Genomic DNA, 20,150 nt, shown 5'->3' on the forward strand with positions numbered 1-20,150 from the left:
AATGGGTGCGCGCACGGGATGTCTCCGCCCCCGACCTCGTTGATGCCTTTCACATTGCTTACCCGAACAGACCAGCCCCCTTGCGGACTGGGAGGGGGCCTTGAGGGGAGCAGAATGTCAGGCTGCTATCTCGGTTTCGTTATTGCCTCTGTCTCTGTGCTGTATTGTCTGTCCCCCAAGGTCGCATACCTAGGCCTGGGAATTGAGCTCCTGGGAAACTGTATTCATGCGTGTAATCTCCCGCCTTGCCTGCCTTATAATATCTCCCAGCTAGTGAGCCTCTCAGAGCTGTCATTTTATTCGTTTGCACTGTATGCCTATTTGATCAGTAAAAACCATCTGTTTGGACTCTATATGACTTTGTGGTGATTTCTGGTTCTGTGGGCCAAGGGCTGACATCCACCCAGTCTTTCATGTCAGTCTCCTCAAGCCTCATGTTGCATCCTCGGACTAGCACCCGGAACCGCCCCCCGAGAAACCCGTGATGGTGGGGGGGAGGAACATTTTGAAGTGTCAAAGATCCTGGATTCACGTATACAGCATGGGTCCCTGCAATACCTAATTCGCTGGAAGCACTTCCCCCCTGCCTACGACGAGTGGGTGCGTGCACGGGATGCATACGCCACACTTAGTGAACGCCTTTCACACCGCCTACCCTGACAAGCCGTCCCCCTTGAAAGATGGGGGGGGCTTAAGGGGGGCAGAATGTCAGGCCTGTGTCTCGGTTGGTTTCGTTTTCCCACTGACCAGCTCTCAAGGACTGTTATGCATACCTAAACTCTTTTGAAGCTGTGGGAACCACAGCGCTGTTTGTGTTTTGTAATCTCTTGCTTCTTTCATGCTTTTATATTACCAAGTGCAAGCCAGCAAGCTCCATTGCTGTCACCTTTTCTTTGTGCTCTGTTAACCCATATGACCAGTAAAAACCAACTTCTTTGGACCTGACTCTCTCTGATGTGGTTTATGGTTCAGATTGGGCCAAGGGCTTACACCACCCACCCCCATCCACAGGCAGGTCGATCCCTCAGAGCCTCCCTCCCATCTGCAGCACTGGGCCGTGCAGTGCCTCCCTCGCAGGGCTGTTGCAGCCATTAACAGAAGGTCACCCACCCAAAGGAACTGGGGCAAAGACTTCCTCAACACCTCTGTCCCAAGACCATGACCCCACATGGGCTGAGCCAGGCTCTGAGCAGCGTCTACCTCCGGGGAGTCCACATCCTTCCAAGCCCTAACCTGGAAGGCACTGCCATGACCCCTTTGGGGTATTCAGATTTTGGAAGGGCCACTCCCCTGGGAGGGAGGGAAGCTGTGCCCCCCTGCCCTCAGCGCCACAGGTCTGCTTAGTCAGACAGCCTGCAAACAAGCTGGGAAATGGGTGAGGGTGTGCAACCTGAATATGCCCACCCCCCCAGCCCAAGAAATAAGAGCTTTCCCATCTTTCTGACTTGCCCATCTGCAGACATCTTTGGGAGAGAAGAAAGGGGCATACGCCCGGACTAAAGGAGGCCATTTAGTACTGGGGATGTTCTATCGGCCTCCTGACCAAATGGCTCAGGGTGATCTTGAGATGGAGAATGAAATTAGGGAAGCATGTAAAGGTAATGAAGTAGTAATAATGGGAGCCTTCAACTTCCCTCATATTGATTGGATAAATGTATGCTCCAGTCAAGCCAAAGAGATAAAATTTTTAGACATCCTAAATGACTGTGCCCTCGAACAGTTGGTCATGGATCCAACCAGAGGGAAGGCAATCCTGGATTTAATACTCTGTGGTGCTGCCAGTGATTTAGTGCGGGATGTAAATGTAGTTGAGCCAGTTGGCAATAGTGATCACAATGGCATTAAATTTAATTTATATGCAAGTGGGAAAGTGACTGGGAAATCTCACACAATTACCTTTGACTTTAAAAGATGGAACGTCTCTCAAATGAGAAAACTGGTAAAGAGGAAGTTGAAAGGGACAGTTAGGAGGGTTAAATCTCTTGAAAAGGCTTGGGGGTTACTCAAGTCCACATTACTAGAGCCTCAGCTAGCTTGTATACCGCAGGTCAGGAAAGGTAGTAATAAGTCCAAGAGGTCACCACCATGGCTAACGGGTAAGGCGAAGGAAGCAATTAGAGAAAAAAAGTCTTCCTTCAGAGACTGGAAGGTTTGCCCAAACGAGGCGAACAGAAGCAAACACAAACTTGCACAAAGGAAATGCAAGCAGATAATCAGAGATGCAAAAAAAGATTTTGAGGGGCATATTGCTAAACACATCAAAACAAACAATAAGAAATTGTTTAAGTATATTAGGAGTAGGAAACCAGCTAGGGAAGTGGTTGGACCATTGGATGACAATGGGAGTAAAGGAACTCTAAGGGAGGATAAAGAGATTGCTGAAAAACTAAATGAATTCTTCTCATCTGTCTTCACTGTTGAAGATACAGGGCAGATTCCTTCTCCTGAACAGAGATTTTGGAGAGGGGAAAATGAGGAACTGAGGCAATAGTAGTAACAAGGCAGGAAGTCCTAGAACGTCTAGATCAGTGGTTCTCAACCTGTGGGTGTTTTCTGGGGGGTCGCCGCCACTGTCCTGGGACAGCCCACATCCCGGCGAGGAACCGGCCGACCGACAGCCGGAAGGAGAGAGGAAAGGAACCGGCCGACTGACAGAGAGGCGAGGAGAGGAACCGGAGAGAGAGAGGCGAGGAACCGGCCGGCCGACAGCTGGAAGGAACCGGGCTGCAGAGACGCGGCGGCACGCTGCCACACACCAGCTGTAGCCCCACCGCCCAGCTGAGAGGCAGGCAGGGGGGACTGCCCTGGGCGGCGGGGCTACAGCTGGTGTGCAGCGGCGTGCTGCCGCGTCTCTGCAGCCCGGCTCCTTCCGGCTGTTGGTCGGCCGGTTCCTCGCCTCTCTCTCTCCGGTTCCTCGCCTCGCCGTCGGATGACGTGGCGGGATGTGTGGGAGGCCGAGGAAGCTCCCCTGGCTCGGCCCGTTCAGGTCTTGGAGGAGAAGAGGGCGGTCCCCCTTGAGGCCGCCCGAGGGTCCCCCCCAGCCCTCCCCGTGTACGTGTGTGTGTGTGCTCGAGATCCTTCCTTCCCTTCTTACTTCCTTTCCTTCCCTTTTTCTTTCTTTCTTCCTTTCTTCTTTCTCCCTTTCTCCTTCCTTTCCTTTCTTTTTTTCTCCTTTCTCCTTCCTTTCCTTCCTTCCTTCCTCTCTCTCTCTCCCTCCCTTCCTTCCCTTTCTTACCTTCCTTCCCTTCTTTCCTTCCTTCCTTTCCTTCTTTCCTTTTTTCCCTTCATTTCTTTCCTTCTTTTCTTTTCTTCCTTTCCTTCCTTCCTTTACTTCTCTCCCTCCCCTGCATAGCCTCTGCTAGGTTTGCAAACCTCCAGGTGGTGGCTGGAGACCTGGCAACCCTAGCCTCTTCCAGGAAAAAGGTTCCCCACCCCTGCCCTAATGTAATCAGGTAAAACCAGCCCAAAGCATAAAAATGTCACCATGCTTGCCTTTCAAGTTTTAATTCCATTTGCCTCTACATATCTTTGCAAGAGTGGATTTTCAACGCTTCTTCATATCAAAACACTCTTCTATACCATCCCTGCCTGTTTCTCTCCTGCTCTGAGCTTGCCTTTTTCTTTCCATACTCTGATCCCTAGGGTTGCTAATTCCAGGTTGAGGAATTCTTGCATATTGCTTGCATATTCCTGGGAAGGAGCCCAGTGGGGTATAATACCATAGAGTACACTCTCCAGGGGAGCTGATCTATAGCATCTGGAAATCAGTTGTAATTCTGGAAGATCTCCCCACCAGGAGGTTGGCAACTCTGGTCACCACACCTAAAAAAAACTATTACAGAGCTTGAGAAGGTGCAGAAAAGAGAAACCAAAATGATTAGGGGACTAGAGCAACTGTCCTATGGGGAGCGATTAAGACGCTTAGGGCTGTTTAGCTTGGAAAGAAGGCGGCTGAGGGGAGACATGATAGAGGTCTATAAAATTATGCATGGTTTGGAGAGAGTGGACAGGGAGAGGTTTTTCTCCCTCTCCCTTAATACTAGAACACGGGGTCATCTGCTAAAGCTGGAGGGTGAGAGATTCAAAACAGATAAAAGGAAGTATTTTTTTCACACAACGCATAGTTAAATTGTGGAACTCCCTGCCCCAGGATGTGGTGATGGCTGCCAGCTTGGAGAGCTTTAAGAGGGGAGTGGACATATTCATGGAGGAGAGGGGTATTCATGGCTGTTATTTATAATGGATACTAGTCATGATGCATACCTATTATCTTCAGGATCAGAGGAGCATGTCTATTAGGTGCTGTGGAACACAGGCAGGATGGTGCTGCTGCAGTCGTTTTGCTTGTGGCTTCCTAGAGGCACCTGGTTGGCCACTGTGTGAACAGACTGCTGGACATGATGGGCCTGGGTCTGATCCAGCAGGGCCTTTCTGATGTTCTTATGTTCATTCCCCTGTAGGGCTGCCTCCGCTGCCTACAGTGTGTGTTGCGACAGCCAGGGCCCAGATTCCTTGTTGGCTGCTCCCTGCCCCTGGGGGCACAGCCCCCCAGAGAAGGCAAGCAAGGCACAGCCCTTTCTGGCGAAGCTGCAATGCAGAATTATTCCAGAGAGAAGTTGGAGCAGAAGCTGGCAAAGCAGGGACCCTGGTCAGCGGGATGTGAGGCGTTTCTAGGCGGGTGTGTAAATGTCCTTTTTAATGCACGTATGCAAGGATGGGAGTGTGTGAGCTTTCTCTCTCAGTGACTACACTCATGCCGTTGCATTTCACTTTAAGGTGACCTTCCTTGTGACCTGAAGCGCTTGGGAGAGAGGCGGACCCGCAAATATTTTAAGCAAACAAATGCCATGCAATCCACGCGGGAAAAGGATGCTCCTTGAGATCAAATGCCCAGAGGGGGCTGGCACTCAAGAACCCTGGGACCCAACCCGGGCCTTCACAGTCAGCGAGGGAGGCTGGAAATCCAGGGCTGTGGACGAGGCCTCTGCCCCTCAAGGCAAGCTGCAGGCTGCCCACCACAGCCAGGCCACAGACATAGCCTTCCTCAACCCCCCCCCCCCCCGCACAGCTCTCAGAACAGCAGGAGGGGCCCTCTCCCCACTGGGAATATCCCTGGGGAGTCACCGTTTGCTGCCTTAGAATACATCTGCAGGTGCTCATATCAGTGCCACCTCAGGGCTGTTTCAGACCAAGAAAAGGGGGGGTCGGTATGGGGCAGGTCCAAATCAGCCTCCCGCCAACATGCCGGTCCAACTCAGGGCCCTCTGGTTCCCCAGAGGCAACCCTCCAGCCAGTGGCAGGCCGAAAAGAGACCCTGAGAAGCAGGCCGCCCGCCCACCCCCAAGCAGGCTCTGGTGATGCCTGCCCGTCGGCACCCCTGCCCTCCGGTGCTGACACAACAGGCACCACGAGAGGGCGCTCAAGCCACACAGGGACGCCGCTCAGCCTCAGGCAACAGGTATTGGCAGAAGCTGGGCTGCGGACCCTAAACAGGACGTCAACAAATGCCCCCCTGGAAGGGGGTCTGGCAAGAATACAGGGCACCAGGCCTCCTCGCAGGGTGAACTCTGAACTGGGAAGGTCAGGGTGGCAGGAGCCAATCCCCACCTCTGCCTAAGCACAGTGTGCGCACACGCACACACACACGGAAGACGGAGCAACGGGCTGATTCAGAACGAGGCAGCTTCAGGGGTGTGTTCAGGAGTCTCTCTCTCTCTGCTCATCCCACTAATGGGATGAGACCTGCAAGCCGGCAGGCCTGGAAGCAAGAGGAAGGGCTGCTTGTGCCAACCGCGCATGGAGGGCGGCCTCTTGGCAAACGGCGGCTTCACTCCAGGCTCCTACAGCCTGGCGCAGGGGAGGGAAGGGCAGCCCCCTCAGCAGCCGCTCAGCACAAGCCCACAGACCTCCAGCAGACCACAGCATACCCCTCGGGCGCTCTGGCAAGGGGAGCTGTGCCACCTGGGAGCACAGGGTGCGGGACAGACGGAGCAACCTGCTCACTCAGGCCGGGTCTTCACGGAAAGGAGCAGCTCTGCTCATATAGAAAGCCAAAGCCTGGTGCACATCTGGAGGCCACGAGTCCTGTCCGGCATCTGAAAAGGGGCTCTCGAACTACGGAGGCACTGCCTTGGGGAGGAAGGGCAGGGAAGGTTGCAGCACAGGGTCGAGAGGGAAGATGGGGAGATTCCCTACACACACACACACATACGCAGAAGTTACAGCAACCAGGAACACCATTTTTTAGCAAACAGCAGCGGCGGCAGCAGCAGCGGAGAACTGCGTCTCGGCCCCTTCCCCATGACAGCCCTTCAGGAAGCTGGAGAGCATGGGCAGAGCTTCCCTCCATCTGCAGATGGCTTGTTTAAAAACCTCTTTGCCGTCCTTCTCTGAACCCATCCCAGCTATTCCACATCCTTCATAATGTATCGCACTGAGAACGGGCCCCAGAGCTCCAGATGAGGTCCGACTGGCACACAGCGGAGGGGAGCGACACAACACGCCGAAAGCGGCTTTCGAAGGGACAGCCTGACTGGCAGCCGCTCTCCCGGTCTCAGACAGAGGAACATCTTCCATGCCGCTTACAGCCCAGTCCTTTAACTGGCATCTGAACAGCTGCTGTCGCACTGAGCCAAGGGCCCTTCGCTGGCCGTCTCATGACCTGGATGCCAGGAACAGCATCTGCCTCCTTCGCAGCCACTGCACACATGCCCCAATGATGATGGTCACAAACAGGATGCAATCCTGAGATGCTTTTCACACGTAGCACTGCCAAGCCAGTGCACTGAATCCTTTTTGTCTAAATGCAGTACTTGGCATTTGTTTCTGTTGAATTCCAGCCCATTCTGTTGGTTCCAGCCCAGATTTGTATCCTATCAAGGTTATTTTGAATTCCAAGATGTTAGCTGACTCTCCCAGTTTTGAATTGTCTGCAGATTTGGGAAGGATTCTCTGTGCCCCTTTGCCTGAGTCACTGATAAATGCTACAGAGCAGGCTGCAGGCCCGAGGCAGAGCCTTGCCCCCGCCAAAGCCTCCCTCCAGACTGAGCAAAAGTCCCATCAATAAGCTTGACTCTCCGACTAGCTGCAAATCCACCTGACTGCACCATATTTACATCATTTATAGTCTGCCTTTCTGAGACTCAAGGCAGACAACACACTGCATGTCAAATACAATCAACAGGACGGGGCATCCAATGAACAACACAAGAGGGTTTGGGTGGCAGACTCCGAAAACAGGGCTGAAACCAAGTCGGCAGGGGGGGGGCAGGGCCCAGATGTTGAGCCAACTGTCCTCCCCCTCTCTCTCAACCAAAGCATCTCTCTGAGCCGTTTTGTTCCAGCACAGCCCCTATTACCTGTGTCAGTTCATCTAGCCCCCACATGGAACCAGTTCGCTAACCATAATATAACAGGGGACTGATTTCTGGATTAAAAATATGTGTGAACTCTTTCTAAAAAGTCATCACTAAAAGGAAGTCTCGTCTCGGGAGAGGGAGCCCAACAAGCATGCATGTTAGTCTCAAGCAGGGTGGACCTTACATCACGGTTTTCTACACGAAAACACATTTTTGCTGGTATAATCTTAACATTAAATAACCCTAACCCTTTTCAGCCCTGGCCCAGTGGAACTCTCAATCCAGAGAGAGCAGGGCCGTGCGGGACCTGTTGCACTTCCGCAGGGCCGGTAAGACTGAGATGTTCCACCAGGCCTATGGCTGAGGGCAGCAACAGTTCCCAACGCAGCTGGCCTCCCTTTCCCCCTCCCTTATTTCATCTGAGTTGATTTGATTGGGGACCCTGAACCAGGGTTCTCCCCTGGGTTGGCCGCGCACCTGTGTGCCGATGAATGGGGTCCCAACTGGATTTTAGTACTAGAGACTGATGGTTTTAAACTGTAAATTATTTTTGTATATTATGTATTATTGATTACTGTATATGATATTTTAATGGACGTTAGCTGCTCTGAGCCTGGCCTTGGCTGGGATAGAGAACGGGGTATGAGTCTATAAATAAATAAATAAAGTGATAATTCCTTTGTGCTCTGTAGAAACACAGCAGATTTTCAAGAACATGTTTGTTTAACTAATTTTGTCCACAATTAATATGCTATAGTGGTTAGGATAATACACAATTGAAAAGATCAATATTTCAAATGTTATAAAGCTTTTAACTGTCTAAATGTGTAATACTTCTGCTGTGACTGGGAGACTATTTCTGTCAAAATCATAGAGTTGGAAGGGACCACCAGGGTCATCTAGTCCAACCCCCTGCACAATGCAGGAAATCCACAACTACCTCCCCCACACATACCCCTAGTGACCCCCTACTCCACGCCCAGAAGATGGCCAAGATGCCCCCCCTCTCATCATCTGCCTAAGGCCATAGAATCAACACTGCTGACAGATGGCCATCTAGCCTCTGCTTGAAAACCTCCAGGGAAGGAGAGCTTACCACCTCCCGAGGAAGCCTGTTCCACTAAGGAACCACTCTAAACGTTAGAAAATTCTTCCTAATGTCTAGTAGGAAACTTTTGATTTAATTTCAACCCGTTGGTTCTGGTCCGCCCTTCCGGGGCAACAGAAAACAATTCGGCACCATCCTCTATGTGACAGCCCTTCAAGTACTTGAAGATGGCTATCATATCCCCTCTCAGTCATCTCCTCTCTAGGCTAAGCATACCCAAATCCTTCAACCTTTCCTCCTAGGACTTGGTCTCCAGACCCCTCACCATCTTTGTTGCCCTCCTCTGGACACGTTCCAGCTTGTCTACATTTTTCTTAAACTGTGGTTCCCAAAACTGAACACAGTACTCTAGGTGAGGTCTAACCAGAGCAGAGTAAAGCGATACCATCATTTTGCGTGATCTGGACACTATACTATAAAATGGCTTTATTTAGTTTACTATATTTCAGTGGGATTTAGTCTCTAATAAGTGTGTTTAGGACTGCAATTCCCACCTGTCTGAACAGAGCCATTCTCTTATGCTACCAAAGGGAGCTTTGACTCTTGAAAGCTTTTACCCTGAAACTCTGGTTGGTCTCTAAGATGCTCCTGGACTTGAATCCAGCTCTTCCACTTCAGACCAACATGGCTGCCCTCTGAATCTATCTTCATACTCCCAAGCAAGCCTCCTCTATGAGACAAGGTGCCAAAACACACATGCCAACGCTGGGAGAGCATGCAGAGATGTCATTTGCCACATCAGCTGCGTGGCTTCACAGCCTGCCATGGTTGATGCTAGCTGGCAGTGGCTTCCCAGGGCAGAGAAGGACCTTCCCCACATCGGCTACCCCAAGATATTTTCGGAGGCCAAACATGTGGTCTGGTACTCCCCTATATCTCTACCACAGAAAAAGACCAGAAGGGTTAAGGCAGGCCCCACAGGAGAACTGGGGCAAAGGTTCACAGAAGGCAGTAGAGAAAAAGGTTCCATGACAGAAGGAGTCCACGGTCAGAGTAGTGGGTGAGAAGAGTTGGTTTTTTATGCCTCGCTTTTCTCTACCTTTAAGGAGACTCAAAGCAGCTTACAATCACCTTCCCTTCCCCATAACAGACACCTTGTGAGGTAGGTGAGGCTGAGAGAGTTCTGAGAGAACTGTGACTGGCCCAAGGTCACCCAGCAGGCTTCATGTTGAGGAGTGGGGAAACCAACCCGGTTCACCAGATCAGAGTCTGCCACTCATGTGGAGGAGCAAGGAATCAAACCTGGTTCTCCAGATTAGAGTCCTCTGCTCTTAACCACTACACCGTGCTAGCTATGAGCTTGAGGACAGACAGGCAGAACAGGAGACGCACATGCTCGATGGGGGAGGGGGGATTGCTAGGCCTGCAAGGTATTCAAAACCCACCAACAACTCCCTGACTCAAAGGATTCCATGCTGTTGTGTTATCTTGAACTATATGTCAGATATGGTTTGTTGTTCTTCTTTCATACCTACTAGGTCTTCTTGAAAGTTGAGTCATTTGAAATGTAGTGTTGGAGGAGAGTTGCACGGATACTGTCGAGTGCCAAAAAGACAATTAAGTGGGTTCTAGATCAAATTGAGCCTGAACTCTCCCTAGAAGCTAAAATGACTAAACTGAGGCTGTCGCACTCTGGTCGCATCATGAGAAGACAAGAGTCACTGGAAAAGCAGTAATGCTAGGAAAAGCTGAAGGCAGCAGGAAAAGAGGAAGCCCAACATGAAAAGGACTGACTCCACCAGGGAAGACCCAGCCCTCAGTTTGCAAGACCAGAGCAAGGCTCTTAAGGACAGAAAGTTTTGGAGGTCACTAATTCACCGGGTCGCTGTGAGTTGGAAGCGGCTTGACAGAACTTAACACACACGCACAAAATGGTAACAGAAAATGTCAGAATATGCAGTGATGGCGAAATTGACCACCATGTTGAGAGGAAGAACGATAAACGAATTTCAAAAGAACTGCAACTGTTACTTTGAATATGCAAATCTGAAGTTTCAAAGTTAGACATCAGTATGCAGTAGCAGTGATTAGATATAATTATTTTGGAAAGTAAGACTGTGAAAGCTGGAATTGTAAAGAGATTAAATATTATGTTAAGAAATCATAGTCTATAACAGAAAATATAGTCACTATATCGATTAATAGGATTTTAGAAATATTAAACCTTAATGTACAACAAGTAAGGTGATTGGTGATGGTAACAATTATAAATACTAATCCTGGAAATAGCACAAGCGATATGTGAATGGGAATGTATGTAGTTTATGTTGTGTATGTTGTGTTAAAAAACAATAAAATATTTATTTAAAAAAAAACACACACACAGGACTTCTAGGCTTTAACTCTGTCTTGTCTACTGGCTTTGACAAACTGTCTTCAACTCCAGGAGCCAGCCCAAAAATTTAGGAGCCAAACTCCTTTTCTAGCCTTCAAGTCTTGTGTTTTAATGACATTTTCTAACCACTGCTGTCACAATACCTAATCTGAAACTCTTTACCCCTTTCCCATAATTTTGCTCCATCCTGCAGATGCTACCCATTTGTCACTGGGCTCAGTTTAAGGTACTGGCTGCCACATTTAAAGCCCTTCATGGCCTGGGACTCTCTCATCAGCGGGACCTCCTCTCCTGCTCTGCTCCGCCATGGCAACTCTGCTCATGCCAGCAGAGGCTTCTGCAGGTGCCAACAGGCAAAATCAACAACTGCCCATACGCGTGCCTTCTCCGTTGTGGCTCCCACCTGGAGGAACAACCCAGCTGAGGAGGTCAGAAAAGCTCCCGCTCTCCTGGCTTTCCGCATACTATGCGAAACTGAACTATTCGAGAGGGCTTTTCTGCGCAGGTAATAGAGTTGCACTGTACAAAATGGTTCACAAATATACTTGGATAAATTATTAGGACTTCCGGTCTATACTGCTGTGTATACCTGGCTGTAAGTTGGTTCCTGCTGTGTAATTTTTGTACCACTTAACGTGCCACGTTAATACTCATGCTATGCTTCAGGCAGTGGCAAATCACCCCGAATGTCTCTTGCCTTGTCAGCTACGACTTGATGGCACTTTCCACCATATAAATACTGTAGACCTATCCAGCATTGTCAAGAATCCTTTTTTAAGAACATAAGAAAAGCCCTGATGGATCAGACCAAGGCCCATCAGGTCCAGCAGTCTGTTCACACAGTGGCCAACCAGGTGCCTCTAGGAAGCCCCCAAACAAGGCGACTGCAGCAGCACCATCCTGCCTATGCTCCACAGCACCTAATAGGCATGCTCCTCTGATGCTGGAGAGAATGGGTATGCATCATGACTAGTATCCATTTGTACTAGTAGCCATGGATAGCCCTCTCCTCCATGAACACGTCCCCTCTCAAAGCTTTCCACGTTGGCAGCCATCACCACATCCTGGGACAGGGAGTTCCACAATTTAACTATGTGTTGTGCGAAGATTTTGTTTAAAATATTGTCGAAGGCTTTCACGGTCAGAGTTCATTGGTTCTCGTAGGTTATCCGGGCTGTGTAACCGTAGTCTTGGTATTTTCTTTCCTGACATTTCGCCAGCAGCTGTGGCCGGCATCTTCAGAGGAGTAACACTGAAGGACAGTGTCTCTCAGTGTCAAGTGTTGTAAAGTGTCAACCTTGGTAAAGAGGGATACAGCATCAAAACTGACTAATATATCCTGTGGATTGAGTCTCAACGGACTGATTTTGTTGATGAAGTGAGTTGAGTCTTTGATGTAAGAAGTGGTTTTTCCAATGTGGTCCTGTAGGAGGGTGGTCAAATATCTAGCTATTTCATATGTTGGGGAACCAATGGCGCTCACGATGGGTCGGAGTGGGACGGAATCCTTATGAATTTTAGGTAGTCCGTATAATCGTGGTGGTTGTGCTTCTGTCTTGCATAGTTTTCTGTGTGTGTCCGGATGAAGAGTGGAATTCTTGATCAGTATGCTAGTTTTCCTGGTATTTTTGCAAGTTGGATCTCGTTTTAGTTTTTTGTATGTGGCAGGGTCCAGACGTTCCTCAATTTTCTTTTTGTATTCTTCTGTTTTCATGATCACTGTGGCATTGCCTTTGTCAGCTGGTAAAATAATGATTTCTGGATCTGCATTGAGGGTCTTGATGGCGTTTCTCTCCTTGCGTGTTATATTGCTAGCAGGGGTTTTTGCTTTTCGTAGAATTCTTGCTGTCTCTCCTCTTATTTCCTCAGCATCTTCTTCAGGTAGATTACGAACGGCAGCTTCTACATTTGCAATGATGTCTTCCACCGGAATTTGGGTGGGAGTGACTGCAAAGTTTCCTCCCTTGGCTAAGATGGAAGTTTCTTCAGGTGAGAGTTGTCGGTCTGTCAGATTGAAGATAATCCGTTTGTTGTCAAGTTTTGGACTGGTCTGTCTTCTTTCCTGTAATTTGTTAAAGTTTTGCTTCTGTCTGGAAGTATGGCTGGTTAAACCCTGTTCCATTTTTCTGTAGGTGAGATTATCAATCTTGTCCCATCATGGCTTCTCATTTTGTGGCTAGTATTGATACGTAAGGAAAACAACTCCTTGTCTGTGGCAGCAAGTTCTCTGCAGGTAGTGTGAATTCACTCTCGTAAGAGAGCCCATTCTAGATGGTCATAAATGCGGTTAGCTCGTGAAGTTTTAAAGATTCTTTTAGTTATGAGAAAAGATGGAATGGTTCCTGTGTCTCTGCATCGCAGTAAAAAAGTTAAAGAACAAAGTAGATGTGCTTTCTTGTTCCGAAGTGTTTCCAATCTCCGGGTCTGTTGAAATATTTCCTCCCCGTAGAGGCGTTCAAAATATTGTCGAAGGCTTTCACGGACAGAGTTCATTAGTTCTCGTAGGTTATCCGGGCTGTGTAACCGTGGTCTTGGTATTTTCTTTCCTGACGTTTCGCCAGCAGCTGTGGCCGGCATCTTCAGAGGAGTAACACTGAAGGACAGTGTCTCTCAGTGTCAAGTGTGTAGGAAGAGTAATATATAGTCTGGAAACGTCAGGAAAGAAAATACCAAGACCACGGTTACACAGCCTGGATAACCTACGAGAACCAATTTTGTTTAAATGTAACAAGTTTGGGCGACACTATGCTATAATAATGATAATACATTATTAAAGAGTTCAGACTTTTCAGTATTGTAAAGTTTAACTTAATATCCAAGTAGACTTACCTACTGCAACTATGTGGAAGTTTCTGTACAAATAACTCTTTTAATTTGCTAGAAAACTGTTTTCTACATTCAGCTTTTATTTTTCCTAGGTATCCGCAGGCAGGAGAAAAACTTTGGAACTAGATATATAAATATGCTAAGCTATAAATGATGCAGTTTATTCAATAAAAACTTCAGGTTTGAAATGAAAGTAAGTATTGACTATATTTTAATTCCCTGTAAGAATATTTTAGTTCATGTTTCTGGTTTTATCTGGCTAAGGGCCGTAAATAATCTATCTATCTATCTATCTCCCCACACAAAATAAAACAATAAAACACGCCCCCTCCCTCATGGTTTCAAAATTTCCAGAAATTCTACCTCTCAGTCCCAGCTGCAAAAAGGGCCCCGGTGGGGTGGATTTTGAGGCAAGAGGACCCAAAGGAGGACTAGCCTTTTTCTATCCCCCTCCTGGCATTAGGCTGCAGGGGCCTCCTCTTGCTTCCCAGCCCAACTGGCCCCAGCGGATCCGGAGACGTTCTGTGGCCAGTTGGGCGCCAGGGCAGCACAAGCAAGGAGGGAGTGCCCATCATTCCCCCCTTCCCAGAACCGAAAAGAGCACGCAAGAGCTTCTGACACTCCCCCATCCACCATCACCCCGCAAGACGTCCAGCCTGGGGTCACCAAATGAGTCCAGCTGGTGCCGCTTGCAGCTGGAGGCCAAGCCAGTCAGCTCGAGGGCAGAAACACACCCCTTAGCTGCATACTGCCACTGACAACAACCCAGACAAGGTAGGCCCCCTCACTTCTGCACACACAGGCCACCTGGAAGCCTGCTCTGGCAGCCTCCAACTGAGGGGAATGCACACGCATCAGCCCTTCCCGCCCCTCAGTCGGATCTTCAGGTGGCTCCCAGAGAATTCCCAGGCTGGGCTCTGGCAAAGGGGCTTCCCCAGGCGCCTTACAGCCATTCACCCCCCACCCCCTCCCAGGGCCCGGGCACTACAGGCTTGCGGCTGGCCCACGCCCCAGCTCTCCCTCTCCCGGCCTCTCCACCCTCCCCTCCCCAGCGATTCACAAGGGTGGGAAAGAAAAGGCAAGAAAAGGCTTAGAGATAATGGGGTCGGAGGAGGAGGGGGGTCTGCCCACCACCAACAAAGCGCCCAGCAGAGGCCCCGAATGGCCCACCCGGATTAGCTGAACTCCCAGCAGACACACTAAGGTCATGCCGCACCCCCTCGCCAAGATGGCAGCTCTCAGGGCCAGCACGGGGAGCGGGAAGGAAGAAATGGGGGCGTCTGTGACTAGAACAGCCCACCTCCGACTGCAGGGGAATGGGAACATTATAGGGTCACAGGGCCTCACTTCATACCCCAGGAATCAGCTCAGCCCCTCCCTGCTCAGGGGCTGCAGCCCGCCCCCCTGCAGTCCCAGAGCAGAAGCCAGGGCTTTGTTCTCCCCGTCCCCACCAAGAGGCCCTGGCAGAGGCAGGGAGGGGCAAAGTCCTGCCCCCTGCCACAAAGCAGAAGCACAGAGCCTCACCCTCAACAAAGGATTACGGTGAGTGTTTCTATTTGGTGTGCAGCAATTGTTGCTGCATTTTTGCAACCCGCCTTGAATAACTGGAAAAACACAATCACACAATTTAGAAATAAAAAACAAAATCCCGCTCCTGGACGGCAGAGCTTTGGGACATGCCCACGTCTCTCCCCGGCCGCTACCTGGTGGGCCGGCCCTCCCCTCCCCTCCACAGGTGCCAGTGGGCAGGCCGAGGGCTCCCAACCAAGGGCCTCACTCTGCTCCTCACATGCCAGGGCTGGCATACCAGGCATGCCCGCACACACACACAGGCACACAGAGGGCCAGCAAGAGCTCAAAGCCCCACAGGTGTGTGTGGGGGGGGGGCACCCCGGTGACTCAGCCCCTGCCCAGGAGGCCGGCCTCGGCTGCTCTGACCAGCCTGCCCGCCAGAACTCGCTCTGGAGCGGTGTGATTCCACAAGGGGTGCCGGAGGGGGGGGGGTGTCAACAAGCGGGAGACGTGGGGTGGAGGCGAGTTCGCAGCTCACACCAGCAACCAGCTGGGAGTGTGGGAGGCACGCCTCTTACAGGATCTGGCCCCCTTCTCCTGCCTTAACTCAGCTGGACCCTCACCATGGCAAAAGTTGATGAGGGTTGGTTCCCCCCCCCCATTTAAGGGTTTGGGTCTTTTTAGCCTAGCATCTAAACACCCGGGGAAGGAGAACCAGAAGCAGTACCCCGGTGCTAGAAAGATCCCTCAGCTAGGAGTCCACCTGAGCAGGAAGCCAACTCCAAATTAAACCACTCAGGCTTTCCAAAAGGTTTTGCCTTGGGAGGTAGTGAAGAGGGAAGAAGTGGAAGCGCTGATCCCCCACCCAGATGCCCCAAAAGCGCTCAAAGCAAGCCCCGTGTCATGTCCAGGGTGAGGGTCGTGGCCCCACATGGGGAGCAGAAGCCAGGGGAGACCACCACGGGCACCTGCAGCCCCTGCAAACCACAGCCAGGGAATGGAGAGGAGGCCAGAGAGGAAACAGACTGGACCTCGGCACGGCCGCACCAGAAGTTACCAGCACAGAAACAAAGAAGGATCTTGGGACACCATCAAGCCCCACAACGTTATATTCCAGAACAAAAGGTTGGGAGGCAGAGCTCCTCCCCCGCCCACACGGGAAGAAAACGGTCTTTGAGGTGGGCTGCTCGTTCTTGCAGCCACAAGAAGAACGGCTGCCCCTCTGGAGCCGGAAGTGCAGCAGCACGACCCACGCTCCCCCCTCACTCCAGAGGGGCTGGCAGCCGTGCCAGAAAAACACCAGCCACTGCTGCTCCTTGGCCGCAGCCACCGCCTTCCAAAAATCCGGCCAGCCGGATTTCCTGCTATTTCTCCCCACATTCTCCAGCCCCAAGGAACGCGCTTCCAGTACGCTCTGGCAGCCATCCCATAACACACTCACACACACACGCAGTGTGCGACCTGCCCTGCCCAGATTGCAGTGGGGTGGGGTGCAGCATGGCAGCTGCAGAACAGTTGCACAAGAGGCTTCTTTCTGTCTCCCTTGCAAAGGAATTTTGGGAAGCCTGGGGTTTGGCCCTGGCCTCAGGGCTAAAGCCCCGCTCCCATCACAGAACAAGGCAGGCTCTTGCCGAGTGGCCAGTTTAAGGCTCCCGTTCCACGGGAGCAGGAGGGCCCTCATCCACCGCTGGCTGGCTGACTGAGGCAGGGTCTTGATGCTGGAGGGCAGAAAGAAACCCTTCATAGAATCATCATAGAGTTGGAAGGGACCATCAGGGTCATCTAGTCCAACCCCCTGCACAATGCAGGAAATTCACAACTACCTCCCCCCTTCACACACACCCAGTGACCCCTACTCCATGCCCAGAAGATGGCCAAGGTGCCCTCCTTCTCGTGAACTGCCTAAAGAATCAACATTGCTGACAGATGGCCATCCAGCCTCTGCTTAAAAACCTCCAGGGAAGGAGCACTTACCACCTCCCGAGGAAGCCTGTTCCACTGAGGAACCGCTCTGTTAGAAAATTCTTCCTCCAAAAGGGGCCGTGAATCCTCTCATACTGAGGAGACCCTCTGGGGGGAAGGGGACTTTTGGTAGTGGGAGACCCGATCCTCAGGACTGCAGAGAGCAGGGCCTGTGATGAGCATTCTGACCACCTGGTGCCTTGCCCGCCTGGTGCAAAGGTTGCAGGCATTGTGCGTTCTCTCTAGAGAGGCTGACAGCTAATGAGGAGGGGCTCAGCAGTCATGGTACATGTCGGCATCAGTAACATTTGGGCTACTAGACCTGGTACCTCCTGACCTAGGTACTACCGGGACCTCACAGGTAGACCGACATGCCAGGCCCGTTAGGCTGGCAGTGATAGGGGTCTCAATGAGGGGATGAGAAAGTGGTGCCAGGAGAAACAGATTCATTAGGTACCAGGGATCCTTCTGGGACAAGCTGAAACTCTACAAAAGAGGCAACTTTCACCTGAACTGAACAAAGAATAATAATAAAGGGGAACCAGCAGACGTCCAAAAGGCTTTTGCCAAATGGACAATGGAGGAAAGTAAGCCACACGGCGTCACAAGGATCTGCATTGGGGCCGGTGCTACTTCATCTGTTCATAAATGATCTGGAACTGGGGGCGAGCAGGCAGGGGCCAAGTCTGCAGATGACACTGAATTATCCAGGATGGTGAAAATCAAAGTGAAGAACTCCAGCGGGATCTCTCTAAACTGGGTAAGTGGACAATAACAACATGATGAATGAAACGCAGTGTAGGCTTAGAGGGAAAGAGGTATTGGGGTTGTAGTGGACAGCTGAATGGAAGTCTCAACTGAGCATGTGGCAGTGGTGAAAAAGGATTGCTCCATGCCGGTAACTATTAGAAAAGGAATTGAAAATAAAACAGCCAGAACTGTAACGCCCTTGTACAGAGCTGTGGTGAGGCCTCCTTTAAACCCGCAACCAGGTCCTAAAACCTGAGTCTGACAACAAAACCTTCCAGGCCTAACCTCGTTCATCGATCGCAGCTCCCCTCACTGGCCTACTTACACAGAGAGGTCTCTCCACTGCTCCAATGGGGAGGCAGCCAACAAGGATATCAGCTCAGGGGTGCTGAGAGGCAGCCAGTTCCCTGGCCTTCTGCCCACTCGCTCCCTGACCCAGGCAGCACTCCAAGGAGGAACTTGTGCCTCCGGATAACATTCTTCGGCGCTTGCAGGACGGGTTCCTTGAATCCATCCCTGGCTGGGTGGTGCTCTGCTACCTGCTATCCACCCCCTCACCCTGATTTTGCCACAGCTGTCACTCATCTCCCTATCTATGCAAAATAATTGCGGGAGAGACAAAGACATGGGTCACAGTCCCCTCTGCCCTCTTTTCCTCCAGCCCAAACCCTACCCCCGAGGCTTGAGAAAGGCCAAGCGCCCAGACCACAGCTCCGCGGAGCTCGACAGTGGGCTAGATTTTTGCTTTGGTAGCCACTCACCGTCTCCACGTGCAGGCTCCCTGTCAGGTGGCTAAAGCAGCCTCATTTGCCCCTTTCTCTGCTCCACCCCAGCAACACCCTTGCCTCCGCTCGCCTCCTGCCCCCTCTGACCTTTCGGGTGGCTTGCAGGCCCTGCTTCATTGGCAGCTCCAATCTCCTGAGCCCTGGCTGCTCCCTTGGCCCCAAAATTTCAGCTGTCTGACAGAGGCCACCTCTGCCAGTGCTGATCCTGCACAGACAAGTCACTCCTCAAGGACCCTGACCCTGTGGTGAAGCAGGAGGAGCCACACAGATGGTATCAAAATAATAATCAAAAGTTGGCTTTGACACAGGGAGAGAGGAGGAGAGAGAAAGGACCCTCATCACCAATCTGACCAAGGGAGGAGATCCGACTCTCAGTAAGCTCCTACCCTGAAAATCTTGTTGGTCTCTAAGTCCAGGTGGTGCTGAGCTCATCACCAGCGGAGGGTGTGAAGGAATGGACTTTGCAAGCCCCGCTCCCTCAGGTCCCCAGGAAGATGGACAACCCCCCCCCTCTCCGCTTGCCAACAGCACTCCCTTTCCTGACTGCTGGCAGGTATCAAACTCAAACCCTGCAGGAACTGCTGCCCCTGGCAAATCTGAGGGTTACTCCTGAGAGACTTTGCCTGGCTGCTGCATCTCCTGCTTTACTCTTCGAAGCTGGCCCAGGGGCAATCTACCGCACTTCCAAAGGAACGGGGAACCTACATGTTTCCCCCTCCCCTTTAGTGCTCTTCAGACAGCAAGACCCAGCAGGCATGATGTGTTTCCAGAGAGCCAGCTTCAAGCATTCAAAACAGAAGATAGCTTAACAAACAAAAATAAAAGCGTATACATAGTATGTTCAAGAATCGCGCTGAGCAAGGAAACAACACTTAATTCCTCTGCATTTACCATAGGTGACGTTCAGCCAGGACAGGGCTGGTTCTGGCTGCAGCGTTTAAGAGCCCCTCGTTACCTTCGTGCCCCCCCTTTACCCCCCGGCCCCCCCCGACAAGGTGGTAAAGGCTGAGCCCTCCCCTGACTCCAAGGCACAAGATAAAGAGCGGGGTTTTCTCCCGGGTGTCCAGAGGAGGTCCAACCCTCCCTTTCTGAGAGCCCCGTCTCCGGGAGGGAGGCCCCAGGCGCCCCTGCCGCAAGAGGAAGAGAGCGCCATTTGGATGGCTGGCTGGCTGGCTGGCTGGCTGGCCCACCTCCCTCCCTCCCTCCCTCGAGGCGGGGGGGGGCCCTTGGAGCAAGGTGTGAGAAGGTGGCCCCCCTCCCTCCCGACAACCGCCCTGCGGGGTAGGCCGGGCGGGTGGGCCGGTGGCTCGCTCGCTCTCCCCCCTCCCCCCCTCCCTCCCGACCGACCTTGGGCAGCTCGCGGAGCTGGTTGGCGTCGAGCAGGAGCTCCTCGAGGGAGCGGCTGTAGCGGTAGACGTCGTCGGGCACGGCCTGCAGCGAGCAGTGCCGCCGGTCCAGCGCCTCCACCTGCCGGTTGCAGCGCCACAGCGGGGGCATGCAGCGCAGCATCGCCC

The 20,150-nt window shown here is 51.6% G+C and overlaps 1 protein-coding gene across 1 annotated transcript in view; it reads right to left on the bottom strand.

The window, feature by feature from the left end:
- Positions 1-20,150, bottom strand: part of SCRIB (scribble planar cell polarity protein) — a 90,484-nt gene extending 70,334 nt beyond the window's left edge. The window contains exon 1 of the mRNA XM_056854570.1: positions 19,984-20,150. Within this exon, the coding sequence (XP_056710548.1) occupies positions 19,984-20,145 (162 nt within the window). The 5' untranslated portion in view covers positions 20,146-20,150. The remainder of the gene's footprint in view (positions 1-19,983) is intronic.

The sequence above is a fragment of the Euleptes europaea genome, chromosome 8 (genome assembly GCF_029931775.1).
Source record: "Euleptes europaea isolate rEulEur1 chromosome 8, rEulEur1.hap1, whole genome shotgun sequence".
In the NCBI taxonomy this organism is placed as follows: Eukaryota; Metazoa; Chordata; class Lepidosauria; order Squamata; family Sphaerodactylidae; genus Euleptes; species Euleptes europaea.